The sequence below is a fragment of the Garra rufa genome, chromosome 7, assembly GCF_049309525.1.
Source record: "Garra rufa chromosome 7, GarRuf1.0, whole genome shotgun sequence".
NCBI classification, from domain to species: domain Eukaryota; kingdom Metazoa; phylum Chordata; class Actinopteri; order Cypriniformes; family Cyprinidae; genus Garra; species Garra rufa.
The window spans coordinates 27,926,400-27,951,572 of record NC_133367.1 but is presented as its reverse complement, the minus strand read 5'-3'; the positions used below and the strand labels follow the sequence as shown (position 1 = coordinate 27,951,572).

General features: G+C 38.3%; 1 protein-coding gene across 1 annotated transcript; it reads right to left on the bottom strand.

Annotated features, from left to right (window-relative positions):
• Positions 1-2,756: 2,756 nt before the first annotated feature.
• LOC141337847 (chymase-like) lies at positions 2,757-5,107 on the bottom strand. The gene is made up of 4 exons (XM_073843426.1): positions 4,967-5,107; positions 3,474-3,597; positions 3,112-3,327; positions 2,757-3,027 (listed from the first exon to the last, which is right to left on the bottom strand). The coding sequence occupies exons 1-4, from the start codon at positions 5,059-5,061 to the stop codon at positions 2,878-2,880; spliced, it is 585 nt and encodes a 194-aa protein (XP_073699527.1). The 5' UTR covers positions 5,062-5,107; the 3' UTR covers positions 2,757-2,877.
• Positions 5,108-25,173: the final 20,066 nt, after the last annotated feature.

Sequence of the window (25,173 nt, the reverse complement as noted above, 5' to 3'; positions counted from 1 at the left end):
TCCCAACCGAGGAAGAAGTGTCTTATCTAGTGAAACAATCTGTCATTTTCAAAACGAATTGAAGATTTATATACTTTTGGTAACACTTTAGAATATGGTTCCTTTATTAATGAATAACTACACTGGAACAAGTGACTAATGCACTATTAACATTATAGTAACTACTATTAAGTAAAAAGAAATTCTGATTTACGAATCAGTAAGTAATAGCACTCAGCTGAAAGCGCTAGTTCACTTTTTTTATATCACCCAGAGAACTACTAAGGATTACTATATACAGGTTCATAATTAATATGAATGATGCAAAATGTATAATTAATTCTAAAGTAAAAATCACAGTAACCCACTAGTAATGAGTCAAGAATTACCAAATACTTCAGAAGGGATTACTAATTATTTGGATCCGTATTCTAAAGTAAAGATCATGATAACTCCCCAGTAATGACTGAAACCATTGTAAGCTTTTGAGGTATATGTAAGGTTTTGGATAGTAATGACTCAAGTGTTACTACATCCTTCTAAAGGAATTACTAATTATTTGGATTCGTATTCTAAAGTGAAGATCATGGTAACCCACTAACGAATAAAGTGTTACTAAAGTCATCAGAAGTATTGCTATCCAGGACCTTACAAAAACCTCAATAGTTTTTAATGACTTTAGTCATTACTATGGAAATATCATAATCTTCACTTTAAAATACGGATTCAAATTATTAGTCATTTCTTCTGATGGTTTTGGTAGAACCTGAATCATTACTAGTGCATTACCATGATCTTTACTTTAGCACTAATTATCCATTTTGCATTATTTACATTAGTTAAAATATAGTTCTTAGTAGTTCTCTAGGAGAAATGAAAAAAATAGTAGTTACTGATTAGCTAATGGTGAACTACCACGTTTAACTGAGTGCCAATACTTACTGATTCGTTAATCAGATTTTCTTGTTAGTTAATAGTTAGTGCATTAGTCATTTGTTCTTGTGTAGTTAATCATTAATGATAGAACCGTATTCTAAAGTGTAACCATACTTTTTAACCACACCATTGATGTCCATTATATGGAGTGAAGACCTGAAATATTTTCCTCAATTAACAATTTCTTATTAACTTAAGAAATAAAGACATGAACATCTTGGATGAAAAGGGGGTGAGTAAATTATTTGTAAATTTTTGTTCTGAAAGTGAACTATGCCTTTAAGTTTGATTGTGCTATATTTTGCTAAAAATGGCTGATTCTGTAGAAAGATGTTCACTTTAAAATCTTGTGATCTTGTGAATTCCATACCTAGTTCCAGCTGTAAAATTTACATTTTTATTAAATGTGTGTGAAAGGGTTACACATGAGCCTTTATTTTAAACTTGCACATTTAATGTCACACATATGCTGATTGGTGTAAAGCTAAAAGCAAATATAAATGATAGAACTTGCAATGAACCAGACAACTACATGAGTTTATCCAGCTTTCCAGATGAATTCATGGTGGTAGTAGGAAATATGAGTGTTTCTATTTCCTTGTTTTTGTAAAGTTTCACAATTTTCTGTGCAACACCTCCACAAACAAGTGGACCCCCAGAGTCTCCATGTGGATTATGTCATCTGATTACTAGTATATCAGACTGCACTGACACTGATACACCATAAATAAGAATTTGTGAGTGGTGCAACTTGAAATACCTGTGCTGGTCCAGTTGATCCCTTGCATCAGCCATGATATCAGTTTTCAGAGTCTATCAGAGTCATGTTTGCTTCTTTGAGCACATTCGATGAAGACTCGTCATTGTAATCCTGCCAGCCCTGACCCATGACCCTGCAGTACTTTGAGAATTTTTCATTCTTAGTTTTTGAAAAAGTGATGGTACTCACAGTTTCGTTCAAAGTTGCTTGGGTTTTGAGCCAAAAGAGTAGATGGAAACGCATCAAAAACTCCCATATATCGCAACTTGATCACAGGTCAGTGATTACCATCAGCTTTTGGTGTTCCAAAAGTCGTACTTTGGTGATAATATCAGAAAGTGCACACAAGGGACTGTGAGAATTTCTTTACATCTGTAATGTTGGCAACTTCTGGTACCTTGACTACTATAATTAATGGTATTTTTTATATATATAGTCGCCATTTGATCAGGTACAACTTTTACAAACCTCTTTCTCCCAAGAACAACCTGATTTCTTTGTGGCATGGATTTAGTAAGGTTCTGGAAATGGTGGAAGTCATCTGAGTGTGTGTGAGGGCATGTTTTTATGCACTGAATGATCTACTTGTTGATGTTTCACGACTTATTTAAGTGTTCTCATCTCTTGTGGTGGTAGAGACTCTGACATTTAGCCTCTTTTCAAAATTTCTAACAGAGGTGGATATTACAGGTCAGTTTGCTTAGGTAGCATTAATTGGCTTTTTTGTTTCAGAAGCATTTTTATTCTCAGTGTGTTCATTTATTAGGCTTAGCATCTTTCTGATAAGACCTTTTTCTCAGAACATGTCTAGATTCAAGTTTGATTGGGCTGTATTTTGCTGAAAGTGTTGTTGCTGTAGGTGTTCATTTTAAAATCTTGTGGTTTTGTGAATTCCATACATTTTTGTTACATAATTTAGTTCAGTACTTTTTTCGAGGGTACAGATAGTTCTAGTTCTAGTGGCCAGCTACTCAAGTACAAATACTCAAGTAGACAAATACTTTCAGACACAGAAAATTCTTTTTTTTATTAGACGTGTGTGAAAGGTTTACATATAAGCCTTTATTTTAAACTTGCACATTTATCGTCACACATATGCTGATCGGTGTAAAGCTAAAAACAAACATGAATGATAGCACTTGCACTGAACCAGACAACTACATGAGTTTATCCAGATTGCCCTTCCATGTTTCATATTGCTGCTAAGGTGATTTCATGATGTCATGAATCCATGAAAGGTAGTGAGAAATATGAGTGTACAGTGTGAGGTAGCCTCCATTTTTATTGTTTTGGTATAATGACACAATTCCTTGTGCAACACCTCCACAAACAAGTGGACCCCCAGAGTCTCCCTGCGAATTATATCATTTGATTATTAGTGCAGTAGCCCTGATACATTATAGATAGGAATTTGTGAGTGGTGCCACCATAAATACCTTTCCTGGTCTAGTTGATCCCTCAGTGCACAGAGTATCAGCCGTGCCACAGTTTTCAGAGTCTATCAGAGTCACACATGCTTCTTTGAGCACATTTGACGGAGACACGTGATCGTAAGCCTGCCAGCCCCAACCCATGATCATGCAGTACTTTGAGATTTTTTCATTCAAAGCGATGGTACTCACATTTTCATTTAAAGTTGCTGGGGTTTTTAGCTAAAAGAGAAGATGCAGATTTCTTGCTTCAGTAAATAACCACTACATTTCACACATTTTAAAGATATTAAAGATTCTATTTCCTAGACAGAACATTTGCTTTTTTAGACATGATACTAAGAAAATTGTTCAATCTTATGTATTACCTTTAGGAGCATGATGTCATGGCCTGGTTTCCGCATACTGAATCCTGGATGTGAAATGGGATCTACCTCTATACCGTCAGGTAAGCTGTTGGTATCATTGACCCCCAAATAGACCATTAGATGACTGAAAAAAAAAATAATAATAATAATAATTTAGCTGCAAGTAGCGATTACAAGGGTTCAATCACTTTGAAGCATTTAAGCACATTTAAAAAAAAATATTGCATATTATTTACGTAGCAAATCAGTGATTTTAAAGGGTATTTTTGGCATATACAGGTTATGTGCCATAGAAATAAGTTTTTAAACATTTATGACTGTTCGATCTTCCTAAAACTTTGCATGCTTGTTTAGAATCATCTGTTGCATGTGCTCAGCAAGTTTTGAGTTTTCGTTTAGGCTTTATAGGCTTTGGGGTATATTTGGACAGGCTGCTTTTCTAAACAATCCCGTTATAGCTTCCCAAAGGGTAAATTAAAAAATTTCTTTGATAATTATTGACTGAGAGAGTTTTTTTTAGATTGAGCATAAAACCTAGGACTAGTACACAAAAGTAGTTTTTTATATTTTCTCAATCATTTAAGAAACAGTTTGATTGACAGCAGTGGTTCTAGAGGCAAAATCATTCAAAAAGAGTTGTATCATTTGATAAGAGTCTTGTCCCTTTGTGTGAAAAACTGCACCAAAAAACTGATATTGCCCCCCGGTGGCCAATTTCTTACGGACCTTTAGGGCAAACAGACCCACTGAGTTTCATTCCGATCGACCTCCGTTGGCCTTGTCTAATAGCTCCTCAAAGTTTATCTGCCTATGGCTAGATAAAAGCCATGTTTTTTAAGTGAGCAAATGTCCTTATAGATGCTTATGGCACTATGGACCAAGACCGTGCATACAGATTTTCACATCGATACGACAAAGACTGCATAATGACAGAGTCTAAAGTTCAATTTTTTTTGATAATTATTGATATTCACTCTCCAGAGTCTCTTTCCGCACTGGTTTGGTTCCAATTGGCCGAAAAAAGCTAGTTCACAAAAATAGGTTTTTCAATAAATCCAAAATACCCAAAAATTATGAATCTAAGATGTGTGTTTTGTTCAGCGTGAGCCAAGGAATCCAACCACATAAGACACTCGAGTCTGCAGCAAATGGTTTAGGAGTTATGAGTTAGCATACCAATATGTGAATTTTTTCATAACAACATGAGCCACTTAAAATGAAGAAAATCATCAACATAACTGATATTCAAAATGATAAGCAGGCGCTGCTTTGTTTAAGTTTCATATTGAATTGAACTGAATTGAACTTGTTTCAAAATTTATATTACCTTTACACTGTTATTGAACTGAACTGAACCAACACTTAACTGATTTGAGCTGAAAAACGACTCCATAACTGTTTTTTTAAATCATTTATTATACAATTTTTCTGTTTATTTACTGTAAAGCTGAAACGATTTATATTGCATAAAGTGTAACAGAAATGAATCCTACCTTTGTTTACAGTGGGCAGCTGTCATCACAAAATCCTCTCTTACCAAAAACCCACCACATGTTGCTTTTGTTATTTTGTCACGAATGTAGACCATGTAGGGTCGACTGTGTGGAACAGAGACTTTACCACCAATGATGCCATCCTGCATGGAGAAACCTAAAAAAAGAGTTTAGTTTAATGTTAACTATATGACAGCAAATTCTAAGACATATTCTATAAAAAAAATTATTGCCACGATTACTCATCACAACTTAGCTAGTTGTTTGGTTAAAGCTTTTTAATAAGTTAATAAATAAATTTAACTGCAGCAAATTTTTTGTAATTACCCAAGTAGACTATATGTAATTACCTGGGGTGCAGAAATGCAGCAGTAGCAGGCAAGTGATATGCCAAAGGATGCACATTGTAGACAGCTCAGTTACACTCAATGTGCATCACAGAGATGTTGAGTTCTCCTTTTATAGAGAGTTTCAAGGAACCCACACCCAGAAGCTGCAACATGCTCTTCATCCAAATCAGCTTTACTGATGTAACAGCTTTTAAAGGAAGAGTTGGTCACAGGTCAGTGATTATGATCAGCTTTCATTGTTTCACAACTCGCACTTTAGTGATAATATCAGAGAGTGCACACTAGGGACTTGATGGTTGCAAGAACTTCATTATCTGTAATATTTGAAACTTCTCAAAGCTTGACTACCATAATTCATAGTCATTTTTTATACATAGTCACCATTTGATCAGGTACAACTTTTACAAACCCCTTTGTCCCGAGAGCAACCTGATTTCTTTGTGCAGTGGATTTAGTAAGGAGATGGAAATATTTTTTTTAAGTCATCAGATTAGTGCGTGCATGTTTTTATGCACTGGATGTTCTCAGTGTTTCCTTTTTTGCTCAAGACGCTTCACAACTTATTCCACAATTTTATAGAGAGGGGTCAAAATGAATAATTTCACCTGAGATTCTGAGCTAAACTCCAGGGGGAAAATGACTTTAGAAATACTGCAGCATCATAATGTTATTTTTACACAGAGATTGGTTTGTCTATTAGTAAAATCAATTGACTTTAGCCATCTTTGTTGCGTTATATGCCAGTGGTAACCACTGAAAATATAAAAAAAGCACTTTTCAAGTTTTTTCTCCAAAGTTTGCATGGCTGTAACTCAAGAAGTATTAAAGATTTCTTAATGGCCTTTTAGATCTTGGGTCTTTGGCATCCTCATTTTTAAGGCCCTGTATGGTTCAGTTGCAGAGATCTTCCAATCTCAATATGGCTCCAGGAGTAAATGTGCACATTTTCAGTGGTCACCACTGGCATAAAATGCAACAAAGATTGCTAAAGTCACAAAAATAATATAGTGATGCTGCAATCTTTCTAAAGTAATTTTTACCCTTCTGTAATTTGGCTCTGAATCTCAAGTAAAAATTGACATTCCCTTCCAGTCAGGTATAAAAATGGGTGCTTCAATGGCGATCTTTAAAAGCAAATTTTCTTCTAAAAGAGTAAATACTCTAAAAAAGTAATTTCACAGGTGAAATTGTGTGTTAACATTATGTCTTTCCACCCGTGTTCTTCTGGGTGAAGTTTTCACATCTTTCCTTTTGACCGACACAAGCTCTGCATTTAGTGTTTGGCCCATGCTCACGCTGAATCATCACCTGTGGATTGGTAATGTCCCACTTGCAAGAGCCTGTCTATAGGTACGTTGGGCTCACAGTTCAGGTTCTTCGCCAAAAGACCCTGAGTCACCCCAGCCACTTCCCGTTTTGGTCCTTTCACTTCCAGGAATTAGTCTGCATTGATGTGTTCCGTGGAGGAGCCTGGTGGGGTGAGAACAGCCGGGGTAATTCCCCACGTGCTTCTCTTTCCTCCTATGCTTTATGTCCTTCAGTTGAGTTTGAGAGCTCGTATCTGGATGAGTCAAGTTTCTTATTTGGGGCTTGTGAAGAGGATGAGCTATTAATCGCGGCATCAAAGGTGCCTCGGGTAGATGATCGGTATCTGGGCCCAGCCTCAGTTCCTTTCTTCCCGGTGGTGCACAAGGAACTGGTGGAAGGCCCCTTTCTCGGGCCAGGTTTCTGCACACCAGGTCTATCAGGCCAAGGTGTTGAAAGAACTGCACAAAGGTCCTAACCCAAGGGTTTTTCAGGAACTGCACTCGCCCTCTGGGCTACGAAGGTCACAAAGCAAGCTCTGAGCATTGCGATGTCCACATTAGTGGTCTAGGAGTGCCACTTGTGGCTTAACCTGGCTAAAATTCAGGAAGGCGGGAAAGTTGACTTCTTGATGCCCCCCATTTCATAGGTTGGTCTCTTTGGAGAATTCCCCTAAGGAAGGACCTTCTATCCCAGGGCAACGGCACATTCTGGCACCCACTTTCACCTGCTGTAGTGAATACCATTACACAGGCCAGTGACCTGAAATGTCGCAATGTCATCAATTGCTGTTCTTCCCAAAGGATGGATCCTCTGATATGTGGCATCGGATCTGTGTTATACTTCCTCCAAGAGGGCCTGGATAGGCACCTGTCTGCTTCTACACTTAAAGTGTACATAGCTGCTATTGCAGTGAACCATGGCACTGTAGACTGCAGATCAGTAGGGAAGCACAATCTGGTTATCAGATTCTTAAGAGGCGGCCAGAGGTTACATCCTCCAAGGCTGTGCCTTATCATCTCTTGGGATTTCTCTGTTGTCCTTCAGGCCTTACAGAGAGATCTGTCTGAGCCCCATCAGTCAGTTGGACTTCCTGATGGTCTTTCTGACTGCACTCACTTATATCAAGAAGGTGGGGATCTTCAAGCACTCTCCACTGATGAATCGTGCTTGGAAATCTGGCTGGCAGACTCTCACGTCCTGAGACTCCAGCATGAATATGTGCCCAAGGTTCCTACCACTCATTTTAAAGATCAGGTAAACTAGCAAGCTATTCCCCCACAAGAGAGGGACCCTGACCTGTTTCTGTTGTGCCCAGTGTGAGTAGTTTCAAACTGATCTTTGTCTGCTTTGGAGGTCAGCAGAAGCGGAATGCTGTCTCCAAACAAAGGATCTCCCACTGGATTGTGGATGTGATCCTTATGGACTATCATGCCAGAAGCTTAACCTAGACAGACACTCGATCTGTCACTGGGTTCTGTGATAGTTCTTACTTCTATCAAGAAGGGCTTATGCCAAGCCCACCACTGAATCTTCCCTATTCGATGCTTACTCCCATAAGTCCATAGGTTGATCTTCACACATTGCACGTTGAAAGATAACCAGGAGGAGAGGTACATTCGGCGTGACACACTTGTCAACATCTGTGCCCCTGTGGACGCAGTTCAGCAAGTCTGGCATTTATTATAGGGACCCCTTCAAACTTCAAAAGTGACTGACTGAAAGGGAACATCTCCGTTACATATGGTAACCCTTGTTCCCTGACAGAGGGAACACAGAAGTTGAGTCCCTTATGCCACAATTTTAAACTGCCTCTGAGTGGGTTGAGACATTCCCTAGAGCAAAACAAATGAGCAAATGCAACACTTGCCAATTTTTACCCGGTTGTCTGGGGCGTGGCCAGCAATTCAAATTTTGCTCGCCAACTTCAGTGGTCTTTTCTCAATGATGTCAGAGGTGTCTGGGTTCCCAAGAGCGATGTCTAGTGTCAGAGCTTTGACACAACATCTCCATTCCCTCATCAAGAAATGAGGGTTACCATACGTAACCGAGACGCTTTGATCCTTCTCTACAAAATAGTGGATTACTCAGTAAATATACATCTATGACATTTAATCACTTTACTTTTATCATCTTTGCTATGCATGTTTATCTTTCCTCAGAAAAATGTTGACAAAATCAAAAAAGTTGACACGGAATGACCCACATGTAATCTCTACATCTTCAACAACTCATATGTTGGGGAGCCTCTACCATTGGTCTACAACTGACAAGGCCACTTGGATAAAAGTTGAAACATCTTGAGAAACAGGAAAATACATTTAGTGGAATAATTTACCATAAAATTTGAGTATGACCTGGAAAACTGAGAATTTTCACAGTCACATTTTATGCATCGAGTTGCCACATTGAACTCAAAGCTTGCATTCTAATTCAACTACTAAGAGAAAATGGTATGGTAAAATGACTTTACATAAACTAAAGGACATTTACCTGTGCAAATAAATGCTATGCTAGTGGGTTGGCAGCATTTGTGTGATCATCCTTCAAGCATGCTTGTTTAAAAATAATTGTTCAGCTGCAGAGTTCATTGGGCCAGAGGTTTTGTAGCTCCTTGTAGAGTCCTCCAAAACAGGAAATCCATTTTCATGGCTTTCATTACACATCTTTGATGGATGTAGTAAAATGCACATTTGACAAAAACGCTGTTTTGAATACTCAGATATTAGCAACGCGGTCACATAGTTCCTAAAGGCTGTAATGCTAAATGCTTGCCTTAGCCATGCAAATACGCCAAGCAGTAGCACAGGAATGCCCATTAAGAAACTTCCTACGTCTAGACTGAGGTATGTTCTTCTCATACCTGAACCACAAGACGTTATTATAATTATTGTGAATGAAGCGCAACCGAGGTTTCTGAGAGTGAGGGATTGTGGGGAATGGGTTGCACGCAGAAGACTGGGTCGCGAACAGTAATGGGTATTACAGGAGGAGGTTTGGAAAGGCCGAGCAGAAAGGGGGTGTCCGAAAGAGCGTTTACCGGCAGACTGTCAGCTTTATTAGAACCAGGAGGTTGACTATGGGATGGTTAAGCAATTAGACGTCATGATAGAAGCAGGGAATGAAACGACAGTTGTAAAAAGTCCATCAATCACTACGCAAATCATTATTATTAGGATGAAAAGGAAATGACAGCATTGTACTTCCAAAGAAGAACGCAGCATGTGACACGCTGTGAAATCTGGCCACTCTTAAATCAAAATGCACATGAGAGGTCAGGATCTAGGATTGGGTTTGCACAATGCACTAAATCACCCACATCTTCAGGATTTGAAAAATCTCAGTTGATATATGTTTTCTGAGTGTGTTTCCTAACTTCATTTATGTTCGACCTGCTATCTTGCATCGCTTTCAGCTCTTCACACAGAGGACTTGTCAAGTTTATTTTGCAGTTCTCAGAAGATCACCAGATAAAGCCTACACCCATAGTGTTACGTGCCACATTGAATATGTGTGAGTATGTGGTTTTGCGCAAGACTTCAGATACACAAGACCTGTCTTTGACCCTTTGTATGCCTCCCTGGAGCTCATCTCTGTCCCGGTCGAGACCAAAGGAGACAGAAATTAAGAAGGCAAGATGAGCATTGACGATGCTTCCCAGACATGGATAAATAGTTATTTGCCTGAGCACTAAATCTTTCCCCAAAAGGACTTTGAAAGTTGAATTATCCTATAAGTTATGTACTCTTCCTACATCATTACCCATAAAATGGTTCACCAGCTTCTGTCATAGAACAAAACAGAGAAGTTTATTTTGAGTAATGAGGCAGGGCAGTTTTAAAAGACAAGCATCATAAATGCATATGAGTTTTCTGAGGACAATAGTTTAACAGTGTCATTATTCATTGATCGTTCATTCAAATTTCATGTTCCTCACACAAAGCTATCATATGGTTTCAGAATTTTGAATATGGCACACCTGGACAACTTTTATTGTGTTTTTGTAACTTTTGGAGAGTTGCTGAAGAAGAAAATGAATAATTTTTGTTTTCCTCAGAAGACAAGTTAAATAACAGTTAGTAGATGATGACAGAAGAGTCATTTAGCATTAAACAATCAATCATGAGTGAAATCTTTTGAAATGTGTTTAATATGGCACCTTAAATAAATAGGTTAATATATTTTAGTGGTACAGGATGAATGTCTCTAGATTCCTCTTAAAAAGAAGCCATTTAATTTGACCTTGTTTTCTCAAATTCTAACTTGGACTCGAGCGCGTTCATTTTGGCTCTTTTACATCAGAAGAATCCAAATTAAAATGAATTTCTGCCTAAACCCTCATCCTGTCTCAAATAACACCTGCTGTTACTGTGCCGTGTAGACGGAGTTCTCACGAGATGGATATGCAACATGGGAATACGCTCTCTGCCAACAAAATTATATCTGGTATTTTGATTGCGAATAAAACAGATGAGCATTTATTTTTAAATCTAAAAGCCAATGTACGTCTGACACAAAGCAGAAGTATTTCGCAGTTTGCAACATACCCAAAGTGCACCGACACTAGTCAACCCCTACATTCATCCAGCACACGCATGACCTTTGGTGAACACATACACCAAGGTTTGATATTCCTTTCCACTTGGTTAGACAGGCAATTAGGTGCCTTTTCAGGATTATAGGGTATTTCATGAACACAGAGTACCCTTGACTTGTGGTTCAGGGTGACTGTAATTTGCATAAGTGCTGTGGTAAGCTGTGCAGTACCACCAGAGCTACCACAAATAAAGCTAACACCATTGAAAAAAGGTCTGTTATATTGGCTGTGTTTCAAAACCTAATGCAATGCGTTTACACGTTAAGCCATTATACAGACACTCCCGACTCACTTGTAATTTATCTGCAAGTCAAGTTTCCATGAGTTTCACATGGAGTGGTATTTGCATGATGTACAGACTTACTACACATGTAGAGCATTTCAAATCACTCACTTATGAGGTTCCATCGCTTATGAGGTTGTAAGCAGTGAGCTCACTAGTTTGTGGAACAGAGCTATTAGGTTTATCCGGCACTCCGCCTGCCAGTTCAGTCATACATACCGAACCAGAAAATAAGATTTTGGTTTTTTGAATAGGTTTCTCAGCAATACCTGGGATGCATTCAGAAGCTATGACAGAGATGAAGCAATATGTGGGCCGCACTATCAGCCAAAGCACACGGGACTGATTTTTAATGTTTTGTACAGTTTTATTACTTTCCTCTGGACCATGACACACTTTTTCTTATTCACCGATCTGTCTCTCTCTCTTCCTTTCAGAGCGATAAGACATCCATCATAAGCTGCGGTTGAAGGTCTGATGTTACAAAACAAGTACATCAAGTGCATTTTTATTAGCTCTGGCAAGGGTCGAATGTGCAACTGTGCATGATCTCATGTCTTTAATAATGGCGCTGTAAACAGAGAAGCTGCCTCATCTGGTTTTTCAAATGGATACAAAGGTCCAAAATTAACAGTTGAAAGCAGCAAATGGTGTAAAAAATGTTTTTTTGTGAGTTACTCGCCAATTGGCTGGTAGGAACTTAAAGGAAGTCTGTAAGACTGTAAAAATTATAGTCTGATTCTCGCTGCCTCATGTGTCACGACTTTTTCCTCAATTAAAAACTATACTTTATTAATTTCACTATATTACGACAATGTTTTAGTGCCACATAAAAGAAATCGAAGATCACAAGAATAAAGTCGAAATGTTTCGAGAATAAAGTCGAAATGTTTCGAGAATAAAGTCGAAATGTTTCGAGAATAAAGTCGAAATGTTTCGAGAATAAAGTCGAAATGTTTCGAGAATAAAGTCGAAATGTTTCGAGAATAAAGTCGAAATGTTTCGAGAATAAAGTCGAAATGTTTCGAGAATAAAGTCGAAATGTTTCGAGAATAAAGTCGAAATGTTTCGAGAATAAAGTCGAAAAGTTTCGAGAATAAAGTCGAAAAGTTTCGAGAATAAAGTCGAAAAGTTTCGAGAATAAAGTCGAAAAGTTTCGAGAATAAAGTCGAAAAGTTTCGAGAATAAAGTCGAAAAGTTTCGAGAATAAAGTCGAAAAGTTTCGAGAATAAAGTCGAAAAGTTTCGAGAATAAAGTCGAAAAGTTTCGAGAATAAAGTCGAAATGATTCGAGAATAAAGTCGAAATGATTCGAGAATAAAGTCGAAATGATTCGAGAATAAAGTCGAAATGATTCGAGAATAAAGTCGAAATGATTCGAGAATAAAGTCGAAATGATTCGAGAATAAAGTCGAAATGATTCGAGAATAAAGTCGAAATGATTCGAGAATAAAGTCGAAATGATTCGAGAATAAAGTCGAAATGATTCGAGAATAAAGTCGAAATGATTCGAGAACAAAGTCGAAATGATTCGAGAACAAAGTCGAAATGATTCGAGAACAAAGTCGAAATGATTCGAGAACAAAGTCGAAATGTTTCGAGAACAAAGTCTAAATGTTTCGAGAACAAAGTCGAAATGTTTCGAGAACAAAGTCGAAATGTTTCGAGAACAAAGTCGAAATGTTTCGAGAACAAAGTCGAAATGTTTCGAGAACAAAGTCGAAATGTTTCGAGAACAAAGTCGAAATGTTTCGAGAACAAAGTCGAAATGTTTCGAGAACAAAGTCGAAATGTTTTAAGAATAAAGTCGAATTAGAAGAATAAATATCTGGGGGTCTTGTTCACGAGTGAGGGAAGGATGGAGCGGGAGATCGACAGACGGATCGGTGCAGCTTCTGCAGTAATGCGGCCGATGTACCGGTCTGTCGTGGTGAAGAAAGAGCTGAGCTGTAAGGCGAAGCTCTCGATTTACCGGTCGATCTACGTTCCTACTCTCACCTATGGTCATGAGCTTTGGGTCATGACCGAAAGGATAAGATCCCGGATACAGGCGGCTGAAATGAGTTTCCTCCGTAGGGTGGCTGGGCGCTCCCTTAGAGATAGGGTGAGGAGCTCGGTCACTCGGGAGGAGCTCGGAGTAGACCCGCTGCTCCTTCACATCGAGAGAGGCCAGTTGAGGTGGCTCGGGCATCTGTTCCGGATGCCTCCTGGACGCCTCCCTGGGGAGGTGTTCCGGGCATGTCCCACCGGGAGGAGGCCCCGGGGAAGACCCAGGACACGCTGGAGGGACTACGTCTCTCGGCTGGCCTGGGAACGCCTCGGTGTTCCGCCGGAAGAGCTGGAGGAAGTGTCTGGGGAGAGGGAAGTCTAAGTGTCTCTGCTTAGACTGCTGCCCCCGCGACCCGGTCCCGGATAGGCGGATGAAGATGGATGGATGGATGGAAGTCGAAATTATGAGAATAAAGTTGAAATTACAACAATAAAGTCGAAATTACAACAATAAAGTCGAAAATATTTCGAAAATAAAGTTTAAAGGTTTCAAGAATTAAGTCGAAATGTTTTAAGAATAAAGTTGAAATTACAAGAATAAAGTCAAAATTACAAGAATAAAGTCAAAATATTATGAAAATAAAGTTTAAATGTTTAGAGAATATAGCAAAAAATTGTAATATAACCATAACCATGTGTAATACTCGCAGGGACAATATGCTTGAAAATATTTTTTCACGTCTTCGATTGCATTCAACAGGCCTATTTCAACACACTAATTCATAACTATTTAATGTTTAAGTTTAGGTGGCAAATTCTCATAAATTCATAACACCTTTTTCATACGTTTTCGTGCAATCTGCTTACACCCCAGTAATGGTTAGGTTTAGTACATTTTTTTATATAGCAGTGCAAATTCATACAAATTTGGAAATGCATAAAACAGGTACATTTTTATCATGAGATTGGCTTGATTAATTTATGTCACATTGGCAGGTGTGGCAAAACATTAATTTTAGACACTCTTAGAAATAAAAGTGCTTTAAAAGGTTCTTCACTATATCTCTTTCTTACCTTTTTATTATCTGAGGAATTCTTTCGCCACAAAGAACTTTTTGTTGAACAGAAAGGTTCTTCAGATGTTAAAGGTTCTTAATGGAACCATTTAGACAAAAACAGGTTCTACTATGTGATTGTGAAGCACCCTGAGTGTAGCTAGACTATATAGACTTATATAGTCACATTTCAATAAAATGTTGCCTCCAAAAACAGGTCCATTGCCAATTGTAAACAACATTAAAATGAACAAAGCACTGCTAACACAGAAGTCACTTTCAAACCAAGTGTTGCCTTATCATGTGCAAAATCTGAGTGGGATTTTTTTTTCACCCGAAACAAAAAGTTACAGATAGTTTACTCACCCCCTTTTCATCTAAGATGTCCATGTCCATTTCTTCAGTCGTAAAGAATTGATCTTTTTGAGGAAAACATTTCAGGATTTCTCTCCATATAATGGACTACTATGTGAGTTTGAACTTTTAAAATGCAGTTTAAATGCAGCTTTAAAGGACTCTAAATGATCCCAGCCAAGGAAGAAGTGTCTTATCTAGCGAAACGATCAGTTATTTTCTAAAACAAATTACAATTTAGATACTTTTTAGCCTCAAATGTTCATCTTGTCTAGCTCTGCGTAAACTCTATTCCGGTTCATGACAGTTAGGGTATGTCGAAAAACTCCCATCTCATTTTCTTCTCCAACTTTAAAATCATCCTACATCACTGTTTTACCTTTTTTGATCTTCTTTGCACGTTCACTTTATAAACACTGGGTCGGTACTTCTGCAGCGGAGTAGGGTGATTTTAAAGTTGGAGGAGAAAATGGGAGTTTTTCGATAAAAAAAGAAGAGTATTTGAGGCTAAACAGTATATAAATTGTATTTTTTCAGAAACTAACTGATCTTTTCACTAGATAAGACCCTTCTTCCTCGGCTGGGATTGTTTAGAGTCCTTTGAAGCTGCATTTAAACTGCATTTTGGAAGTTAAAACTCGGGGGCACCATAGAAGTCCACTATATGGAGAGAAATCCTGAAATCCATAATTTCTTCGTGACTGAAGAAAGCAAGACATGAACATCTTGGATGAAAAGGAGGTGAGTAAATGATCTGTACATTTTTGTTCTGGAAGTGAACTACTCCTTCAAGCTAAATCCCTGATTTCATGGATTCCTACTAAAAACAGATTTCTAAATTTCTCCTGTGTGAAAATTAACGGAAATGTCCATACCTTTAAATAATTGGAATCCAAGTCTACTGTTTTACTACAGAATTGGGCTACTGTGGGGTGAAGTGAAATCCAATCGCCTTGAAAGTTGTCTAGAAGAAGTTCTTAGCAATGCATATTACTAATTAAAAATTAAGTTTTGATATATTTATGGTAGAAAATGTACAAAATATCTTCATGGAACATGATTTTTACTTAATATCCTAATGATTTTTAGCTATTGTTACAAATATACACATGCTACTTAAGACTGGTTTTGTGGTCCAGGGTCACATGTGGTCTCACATCCCATTAGATTCCATAGAGAGGGATTCTTTTTCTAAGACTTGTTTCGACCGAGGTGGAACCTCCTCAAAGGAGGTTTTGACCCCCCAGAAGGCAGTTTTGGAGCAATTCTGCCATTTCCCCCTGGTTTTAGCTGTGGTTGGGATAGTTTTGAGTACTAGTTGGGTTGGTTTCGTTACACAGATCTGGCAATCCTGGCTACCCTGGCTACTCTGGGGCAGCCATGGCCTAATGTTGAGAGAGTAGTAACCGAAAGGTTGCCGGTTCAATTCCCACACTAGGAATTGAAAGTGGGGATTGTGAATGAACAGCTCTCTTTCCACCTTCAATACATGACTGAAGTGCCCTTGAGCAAGGCACTAAACCCCCAATTGCTCCCCGGGCGCTGGAGCAATGGCTGCCCACTGCTCCGGTGTGTGTTCACAGTGTTTGTGTGTGTTTGTTCACTTCTCACTGCTGTGTGTGCGCACTTGGATGGGTTAAATGCAGAGCACCAATTTCGAGTATGGGTCACCATACTTGACAATACGTTATGACTTTTACTTTACAGGCGTCTGTTCCTAAACTAAAAGGATAGCCATTGAACTAATCACATGATGGCAATCATTTCAAACCGTGAGGATGTAGAACTTCATGACCTGCATGTGAAACCTGACAGTGGTGTACGGCAAAGACTAGTGTTACATTTACTGGAAATAATGATACTCAATAAAAGAAACTCCTGGCTTTGCCAAAACGAAGTTTTTCTAAAAAGCCCTTGAGACCACGAACAGAGAGATCAACGACATGTTAGAGCGGAGAGGTATAAATTAAGCCGAACACTTGGATGTTCTATTCTTCCGAATTTGATCTGTAAAACACATGCTGTCTGCCCGCATCAAAGAAGGCCTTCGTTTTAAAAATCAATCATACGATGACCAAAATGACATATTGCAAAACAATTCTCAATCATAATTCCAAAGCCCAGTGAATTAGCAAAACTCAGTTTGAGTCTCTGCCACAAGCCCTAAACTTTGCACCGAGATGCATGCATTCAACTAGGGGAATGTAAAATCGAACAAAAAAACATCCCCTCATCTTCCTGCAGATGTTGTTCTTCTAGAAGGTGTGGGTTGATTAGAAGCACAGAGCTATGAGAGAGATGAGATAAGAGACAAACTGCCAAACCTTCAAGCATTGCACTTATGTTTCAGCTTAATGCGACTGACACAGATGAAACACACTCATCTCAAAACCACAAGATAATGGCTCAAAGTTCAAAGGCAATGTGCAACACGCATTCATTCCTGCGACAGATATACGGCAGCCCGAAATGAGCTCTCCTTTGTGTTTAGCTTCATAACTCGTTGTTTCCCATTTTTTTATGTAGCCTTGGATCATTAAGAGCCAGACTGTGGAGATAGGGCCTGGATTTATCGTAGGGCTTATTTGCATCGCTTATCTATTAACCAGACTGACTGCGGGCATGAGCTTGTAACTGTAGGCGTGAGAATCAAGTGTTGTATTTTTAGAAAGTCTGCACGAAGTCGCTGGCAATTATTTGGTAATGTAAGCCGATATATTTAGACAGTTCTTTCATCATTGTTCGGACCAGGAGGGTAATTGTTTGTCCAGATGTGGTCTGGACCAAAAGAATGTGATCGGTAAAGGATTTATATGTATGGAGGATAAAGCTGTCGCTAGCGAAGCCAAGGCTACTGTAAAGACAGCATATAGTAACCTATGACTCAAGCAAATCAAATGACACATCGTGTAATAAATGTACAAGCTAATAATGTCAAAACTGCTTTGATTAAATTCAGTCTGATAACAAAATGCCGTTACGTAGTTGCGCACACCCTGTCCCAACACAGAGAGCAGAATAACAAATTAAGTTTATTTTTAAAGTCCACTGGCATTTTTCTTGCTCTAATTATAAAGCTAACAAGATTTCGTGACACTTTTAATAATAAAGGATCCTTCCATTTTACAAAAGGTTTTTTTTTTTATAGTGGAAGGTTCTTTAGATATTTCAAATGTTCTTCACACTAAATTGTTATTTTAAGAACTGCTCACTGAAAAGTTCTTTGGGGAACCAAAATGGTTATTTTATGGCATCTCTGCAAAAACCTTTTTTGGAACCATTATTTTGAGTTAATAGTGGCCCAAAAAAACATTTGGACACTTTAGACACACTAAAAATGAATTCCATGCATTATATAACACAAACTCAAACCATATTTTGAAGGTTTATCAAAATATCAGGACATTTTCTGGTTGTCAAACATTAGTGCAAGTTAAAAGCTCTTCTTTCTTTCTTTCGTTCTTTTTACTTTATTAATTTATTGATTGTTTGCCACTTGATTTGATCTTTTGTTTTGTGCCTAATGGAAGGATATTTAGATATAAGTGGAATTTACTTTTAAAATACTTTGTATTGCCACTTTAAGTCTTTTCCTAAACAGAATTGATATTGTTTTAAAGATGTTTGGATATTTTTACTGTAAAACTAAATGTTTATTTTCATTCCAATCTTACAAATGTAACTTTTTTAAAAAGTATGTCATTGTCTCATCTTAAGTGCCTAAGAAAAATGTATTTACTATTTTTTAAATATTTTAATGTGGTAGTGAAAAACTTAAAAAAAATAAATAATAATAATCAAATGTAAATTAATGTCCTAGTCACATTTTATTGGTTAAATATACATTAATTACACTATCAGAAAAAGATAAAAGAAAACAATACACAGTATTATTTTATATTTTTACATGAACAATGTAAGCAATATTCGGTTTATTAAAGCCTAGTTCAATCTCATCAAGTTAGCTTTTTTTTTTTTTTGTATGTATTCCAAAATAATAACTCAAAGCATTAACAAACTTATGTTCAGCTATTCTTTTAATAGTTACTTTTAACTATTTTAGAATGAAATCATCATCAAAGCTCGGCAAATATTAGTCACAGACATTGAGAATTACTTTGAATTTTACCAAGCCGATTACTCACTGAAAACTCCCACGGATCAGGTTTTCAGGCCATTTTAAGTCTTATTTTGACATAACAAAGTGGTTATATCTAAACGAGAGTTTTCCAAATTAATCTTCTCAATAACGGCGTTATATTATTCATTCAGACTGTTTCGTGAACACAGAACGTGCACAAACACAAGAGGTGGGATTTATCGCATGAACTAATCACATATTTTATTTCTGATCTTATGTTTAGATATTCTTTTTAATAGTTAACTTGAAACTATTTTTAATTGTTCTGATCATCAGTCATCAAAGCTCAGTAAATATTGGTCACAGACACAGAGATTTTCTTTCAACTTTACCAAACTGATTACTCACTAAAAACTCCCACAGATTATGTTTTCAGGCCATTTTAAGTCTTGTTTTGAAGTAACAAAGTAGTTATTGTTACAGTTGCTGGGAGATGAGGAGCCAGAGCGAAAACTCAAGGAACCAGGAATAAATTAAACAACGTATTTAATAACTCAAAGCAGGAATACAGGAAATGCACAACCAAACATAACGTTAAAACGACACAATGAAACTGAGGGGTAAACGCCTTAAAAAGGTTGAGACTAATTACAAGGACAGGTGTACACAATCCAGATCAACACAAACAAGGACAGGAAGTCCATACAAGGGCAATGGGTAAAACCAAGAACACAGAACAATGGGGGAAGACAATGGGAGAAACCAATACAGAACAGTCCAATAAACAGAAACACAAGTGTCCCGCACCATAACTTAACTACCGGGGAGGGAGGGTGGGCGCCCTGGAGGCCGATACAGAACAGGTACACAGTAGACAGGGAAGACAGGGCGGATCAGGGAGTTCAGGAGGCCATGGCTGGACAGACAGTTCAGGAGGCCATGGCGGGTCAGCCTCCACGGCCTTGGCCTCAGCACTCGGCCCAGCCCCTACGCCCAAAATTTTCTTGGAGGAATTTAGTGGTTTAGAAGGGCCTTCTGGCAGAGGGCACTCTGGAGGAGCGGGCTCTGGAGGGAGCTCTGGAGGAGCGGACACTGGAGGGAGCTCTGGAAGAGCGGACACTGGAGGGTGCTCTGGAGGGAGCTCTGGAGGAGCAGACACTGGAGGGAGCTCTGGAGGCGTTTATATTCCAGTTCATGACAGATACGGTATGTCAAAAAACTCCCATCTTATTTTCTTTTTTAGAAAATAACTGATCGTTTTGCTAGATAAGTCCCTTCTTTCCTCGGCTGTGATCGTTTAGAGCCCTTTGAAGCTGTATTTCGGAAGATCAAACTCGGGGGCACCATTGAAGTCCATTATATGGAGAGAAATCCTGAAATGTTTTCCTCAAAAAAACAATTTCTTTATGGCTGAACAAAGAAAGACATGAACATCTTGGATGACATGGGGGTGAGTAGGGGTGAGCGGGGCACAAACTAACGCGGGGTTAATTGTAACACGCGTGGTTTAAATATTTCCACACACGCTAGCATAACCAAATTTATGGTGTTTACTAGTTGCCATAGCAACACTATGCAGAGAAAAAAGAGCGCCAGAATTCAAAAGCCTTTTGAAGATATCGCTGAATATTTATTTTACCATAGTAAAAGTACATTTCTGGCTGAAGTAAACTTTTCATTTCAGTTTTAAATATTCATTTAAAATTAGACAAATCTGCTATTATTTTAATCTCCAATTTGTTATTTATCAGTTTAGATAGTTTATTAATGCTTGACAAACCGGCAGAAGACACTAACCTGTTTTAAACTCCAATCGCGCAGATGGGGAAAGATGTAACACTGTGTTACAATATTCCCCGCTGTTGTTAAACTATGACATTAGCGGTGCAGTTTACACGATTTACTTCTAAGGATTTCGATAAGATACCTCAAGAAACAGGTGAATAAAGGCTGACAATCAATGTTTAATGTTCAGAAGTTTTTATTTCAAGTAATGTAAAGCATTTTGGCTGGTTTATGTGTGTCGTGTTCTATGAGAGCTGTGTGTGGAGGAGTGGAGTGTTCTTCTGAATGTCTAAATGTGTTTCATCTATCTGTCCACATTGTTTTGAACTGCTGTACAGCTGTGTGTTGCGATCAGGGCCGTTCAAAGCATTGTTGCAATGTGTTCATTTTCAAACTCCAAAATTAGATCATTTTTATTTTTAAAAAAAACGTCATTACTTCATTTGAAAAAGTTAACTCATGTATTTTACTGACAAAATATTTTAGTTTGTTGTGTATATTTTTTTCATTCGATCAGATAACATTTTAAGCTGTCATATGGTCGTGTTACAACGTGCCCCTCAGATGTTACAATGTACCCCACCTACGGGGCATGTTGTCACGTTTCACTTCCTTTCTTTTGAGGCAAATAACGAAAAACATATACACTGTAAATATGAAACAAAGCGATATATTTGTACTAGACAAGTGTGAAAATAACGTGGATAAAAATTGTACTCTGAACCCCACGTGGATTTACATAAACCGCGAAATTCAAAAAGTGTTAGGCTGTGCCCCGCTCTCCCCTACATTATTTGTAAAATTTTGTTCTGAAAGTGAACTACTCCTTTAACTTATTTAGTTTAACTGTTGTATAAAATCGCATTTGCACATAGGTATTGCTCTTGCTGCGCGTGTGATATCGCTTATCATATGATATAAATATGAGACAACAACTCATACAGGAGCTTTTTTGCCCCAATATCTTAAATTTTAGGGTATAACTGCATTTATGGAGTTGTTGCCCTTCATCATATTTGTCAACAGTCAACTGTATGAAATGTAAGATGACGTACAGGTCTGGGGGCGGGCCAGTGCTTTAACTGCATTAAAATATTTCACATTATTTTTTTTTATAACTAATAATTAATTTAAAGCGTTAAACTGACAGCCCTAGTTATATCCAATCATATCACGATGACTTCTAATGCGACATTCCCCCCCTTTTTTCTCAATTAAACTCACCGCACACTTTAGGGGGTTTGTTAAAACTCAACGGGCTCAGGGGAGGTTAGAAAGATGCGGACTCCCGCTGTAACTTTACCTGCTGTTGTTGCTGTTGAATAATGTTTCTTGATGAGTTATATTGGCCAATATTGGCGTTGTTTTATTTTTGTACTACAATTTTTTTTCTCATCCAATATTTTGAGGAGACACTGCCTCCACGAAGGAAACGCCCCTGTAATGTGGACTTCAATTTCCCACAAATATGTCCTCATTTGAAACAAACAAAACCATATTTCTTTTTCTTAATGGAGTCTTTTATGTGGGAAACCCAAAGAACAGGTATTCTGGGTATTTGGAGAGGAAGAGCAGATATTTGGGAATAAACCGCGAATGAGTGAAACAAAGGAGAATGGATCATGGTATTGTTGGGGGCGGAGGGAGGGGGTCAGGCGAAGCAGACAGTCTGCATTGGTCATTAGAAGAAAGAGCGGATGGAGAAAACAGACTGAGGCCTTCAGTGGACAGTCCTCAAAGAGTCTGGTGATGGGAAGAACGCTATGTGCTTCAGTGCCTCAGCAGAAATCTCCCTATCACTTCCCATGTTATTGTCGTTACGGTGGACGAAAACATGCTCTTATGTTTCACTTCATAATACATCAATCAAATCGCACATGCTAGACTGAAATGCAGAGCGTGACGGCGTTGTGTTCTTAACAATCACTTCTTTTCGAAGTGCTGACAGATACTTGGGATGATCCTTGTAAAAAAATATGAACAATTGACTTGTCATTTTCAAGATTAATTGTTCATTTTGATGATGACAGAAGAAAAAAATATTTTACCTTGTATGCAGTAATCGACAGCAGCTCACAGATTCTGTTGAGATTACGTATTATGAACTTGGAACTGATTTTAGCCTTTAGCCTGTATTAAAATTCACTTTGGTCAGTAAAAGTAATGCTTTTAATATTACTCTACACTTAAAATAGAAAGCAATCTTTAAATTTGAAAAAAGACATGGTGATGTATTGTTTATGGAAGATTAATTCAGTATAACAATGTTGAGGCTAGACATCGGCCCGACAAGCCGTCACCAGCTGTAAGTGCTTCTGTATTCGATTTCAGCGGGACACTTCTTGTTCATAACTTTCTGTTCAGAGCACCCAAACCTTTAACCAAAATAACAACTCCTTTCCCAAATGGAAGGACAGTGGAGAATCCATTATATCATATTGCACTTAGGAGACTTGTTGCCACAGGACCATAAAGCATTTCGCATAACCCAAAAAAGCAAGGCCTGTGACTGAGGAGTGGTATGTATTTCATTGGTGTTATTGTTTTATTTTCTCATTTTTACTACGGAACAGTACCCCGTGTTGACATTTAATGATTCATACCACAGATGTTTGAAATTGCTGTGTCTTGCTGGCTTTTCATTCCCATGTCGATTGGGGACAACGGTATTAGATTCACAGTGTCAACACACAATGCGCCAAAATGGCCTGAGGCTGTCTACAGTTGTGGCCAAAAGTTTTGAGAATTACATAAATATTGGAAATTGGAAAAGTTGCTGCTTAAGTTTTTATAATAGCAATTAGCATATACTCCAGAATGTTATGAAGAGTGATCAGATGAATTGCATAGTCCTTATTTGCCATGAAAATGAACTTAATCCCGAAAAAAACTTTCCACTGCATTGTTAAGAAGGCTTTAGGGCGTCCAAGAAAGTCCAGCAAGCACCAGGATCGTCTCCTAAAGAGGATTCAGCTGCGGGATCGGAGTGCCACCAGTGCAGAGCTTGCTCAGGAATGGCAGCAGGCAGGTGTGAGCGCATCTGCACGCACAGTGAGGCCAAGACATTTGGAAGATGGCCTGGTGTCAAGAAGGGCAGCAAAGAAGTCACTTCTCTCAAAAAAAAAAACATCAGGAACAGATTGATCTTCTGCAAAAAGTATGGCGAATGGACTGCTGAGGACTGGGACAAAGTCATATTCTGTGATGAAGCCTCTTTCCGATTGTTTGGGGCATCTGGAAAAAGGCTTGTCCGGAGAAGAAAAGGTGAGCGCTACCATCAGTCCTGTGTCATGCCAACAGTAAAGCATCCTGAGACCATTCATGTGTGGGGTTGCTTCTCATCCAAGGGAGTGGGCTCACTCACAATTTTGCCCAAAAACACAGCCATGAATAACGAATGGTACCAAAACACCCTCCAACAGCAACTTCTTCCAACAATCCAACAACAGAGCATGATGGAGCACCGTGCCATAAGGCAAAAGTGATAACTAAGTGGCTCGGGGACCAAAACGTTTAAATTTTGGGTCCATGGCCTGGAAACTCCCCAGATCTTAATCCCATTGAGAACTAGTGGTCAATCCTCAAGAGGCGGGTGGACAAACAAAAACCCACTAATTCTGACAAACTCCAAGAAGTGATTATGAAAGAATGGGTTGCTATCAGTCAGGATTTGGCCCAGAAGTTGATTGAGAGCATGCCCAGTCGAATTGCAGAGGTCCTGAAAAAGAAGGGCCAACACTGCAAATACTGACTCTTTGCATAAATGTCATGTAATTGTCGATAAAAAGCCTTTGAAATGTATGAAGTGCTTGTAATTATATTTCAGTACATCGCAGAAACAACTGAAACAAAGATCTAAAAGCAGTTGAGCAGCAAACTTTGTGAAAACTAATATTTGTGTCATTCTCAAAACTTTTGGCCACGACTGTACACTGGACGTGACAAAGTAAACAAAGAGCCAGATGTTTGGCAACTTCAGATACAGAATGGGGTATCGGTTTACATGCGCTTTCAGTTTTAGCCCTGATAGCACTCATACATCACAGAGACGTCTATTTGACATCTGCATTTATCTGTAAGACATACTTTTAGTTTTTAGTGTGCTTGTTCATCTGCAAAATGTCTCTGAGATATTTCCCTTTCAGATGTCAAACGGATGTTTAGAAGCTTTCTTTAAGATGTTTATATTTTAGAATGTATGTAAAACTGGCGTATTAAAGATGTCTATCAGATGTTTGTACAAAGCAGATGCTTTCCAGATCAAGATGTAAATGTAGGCTATCTACATTTATTTGGATACATTTGTTTCAAAACCCCGATAGCACTCGTACATCATGGAGATGTCTTTATGTTACATCTGCAAGACGTATTTATTAGAGTGTTTGCACATCTGCAATACGGCTATAGGA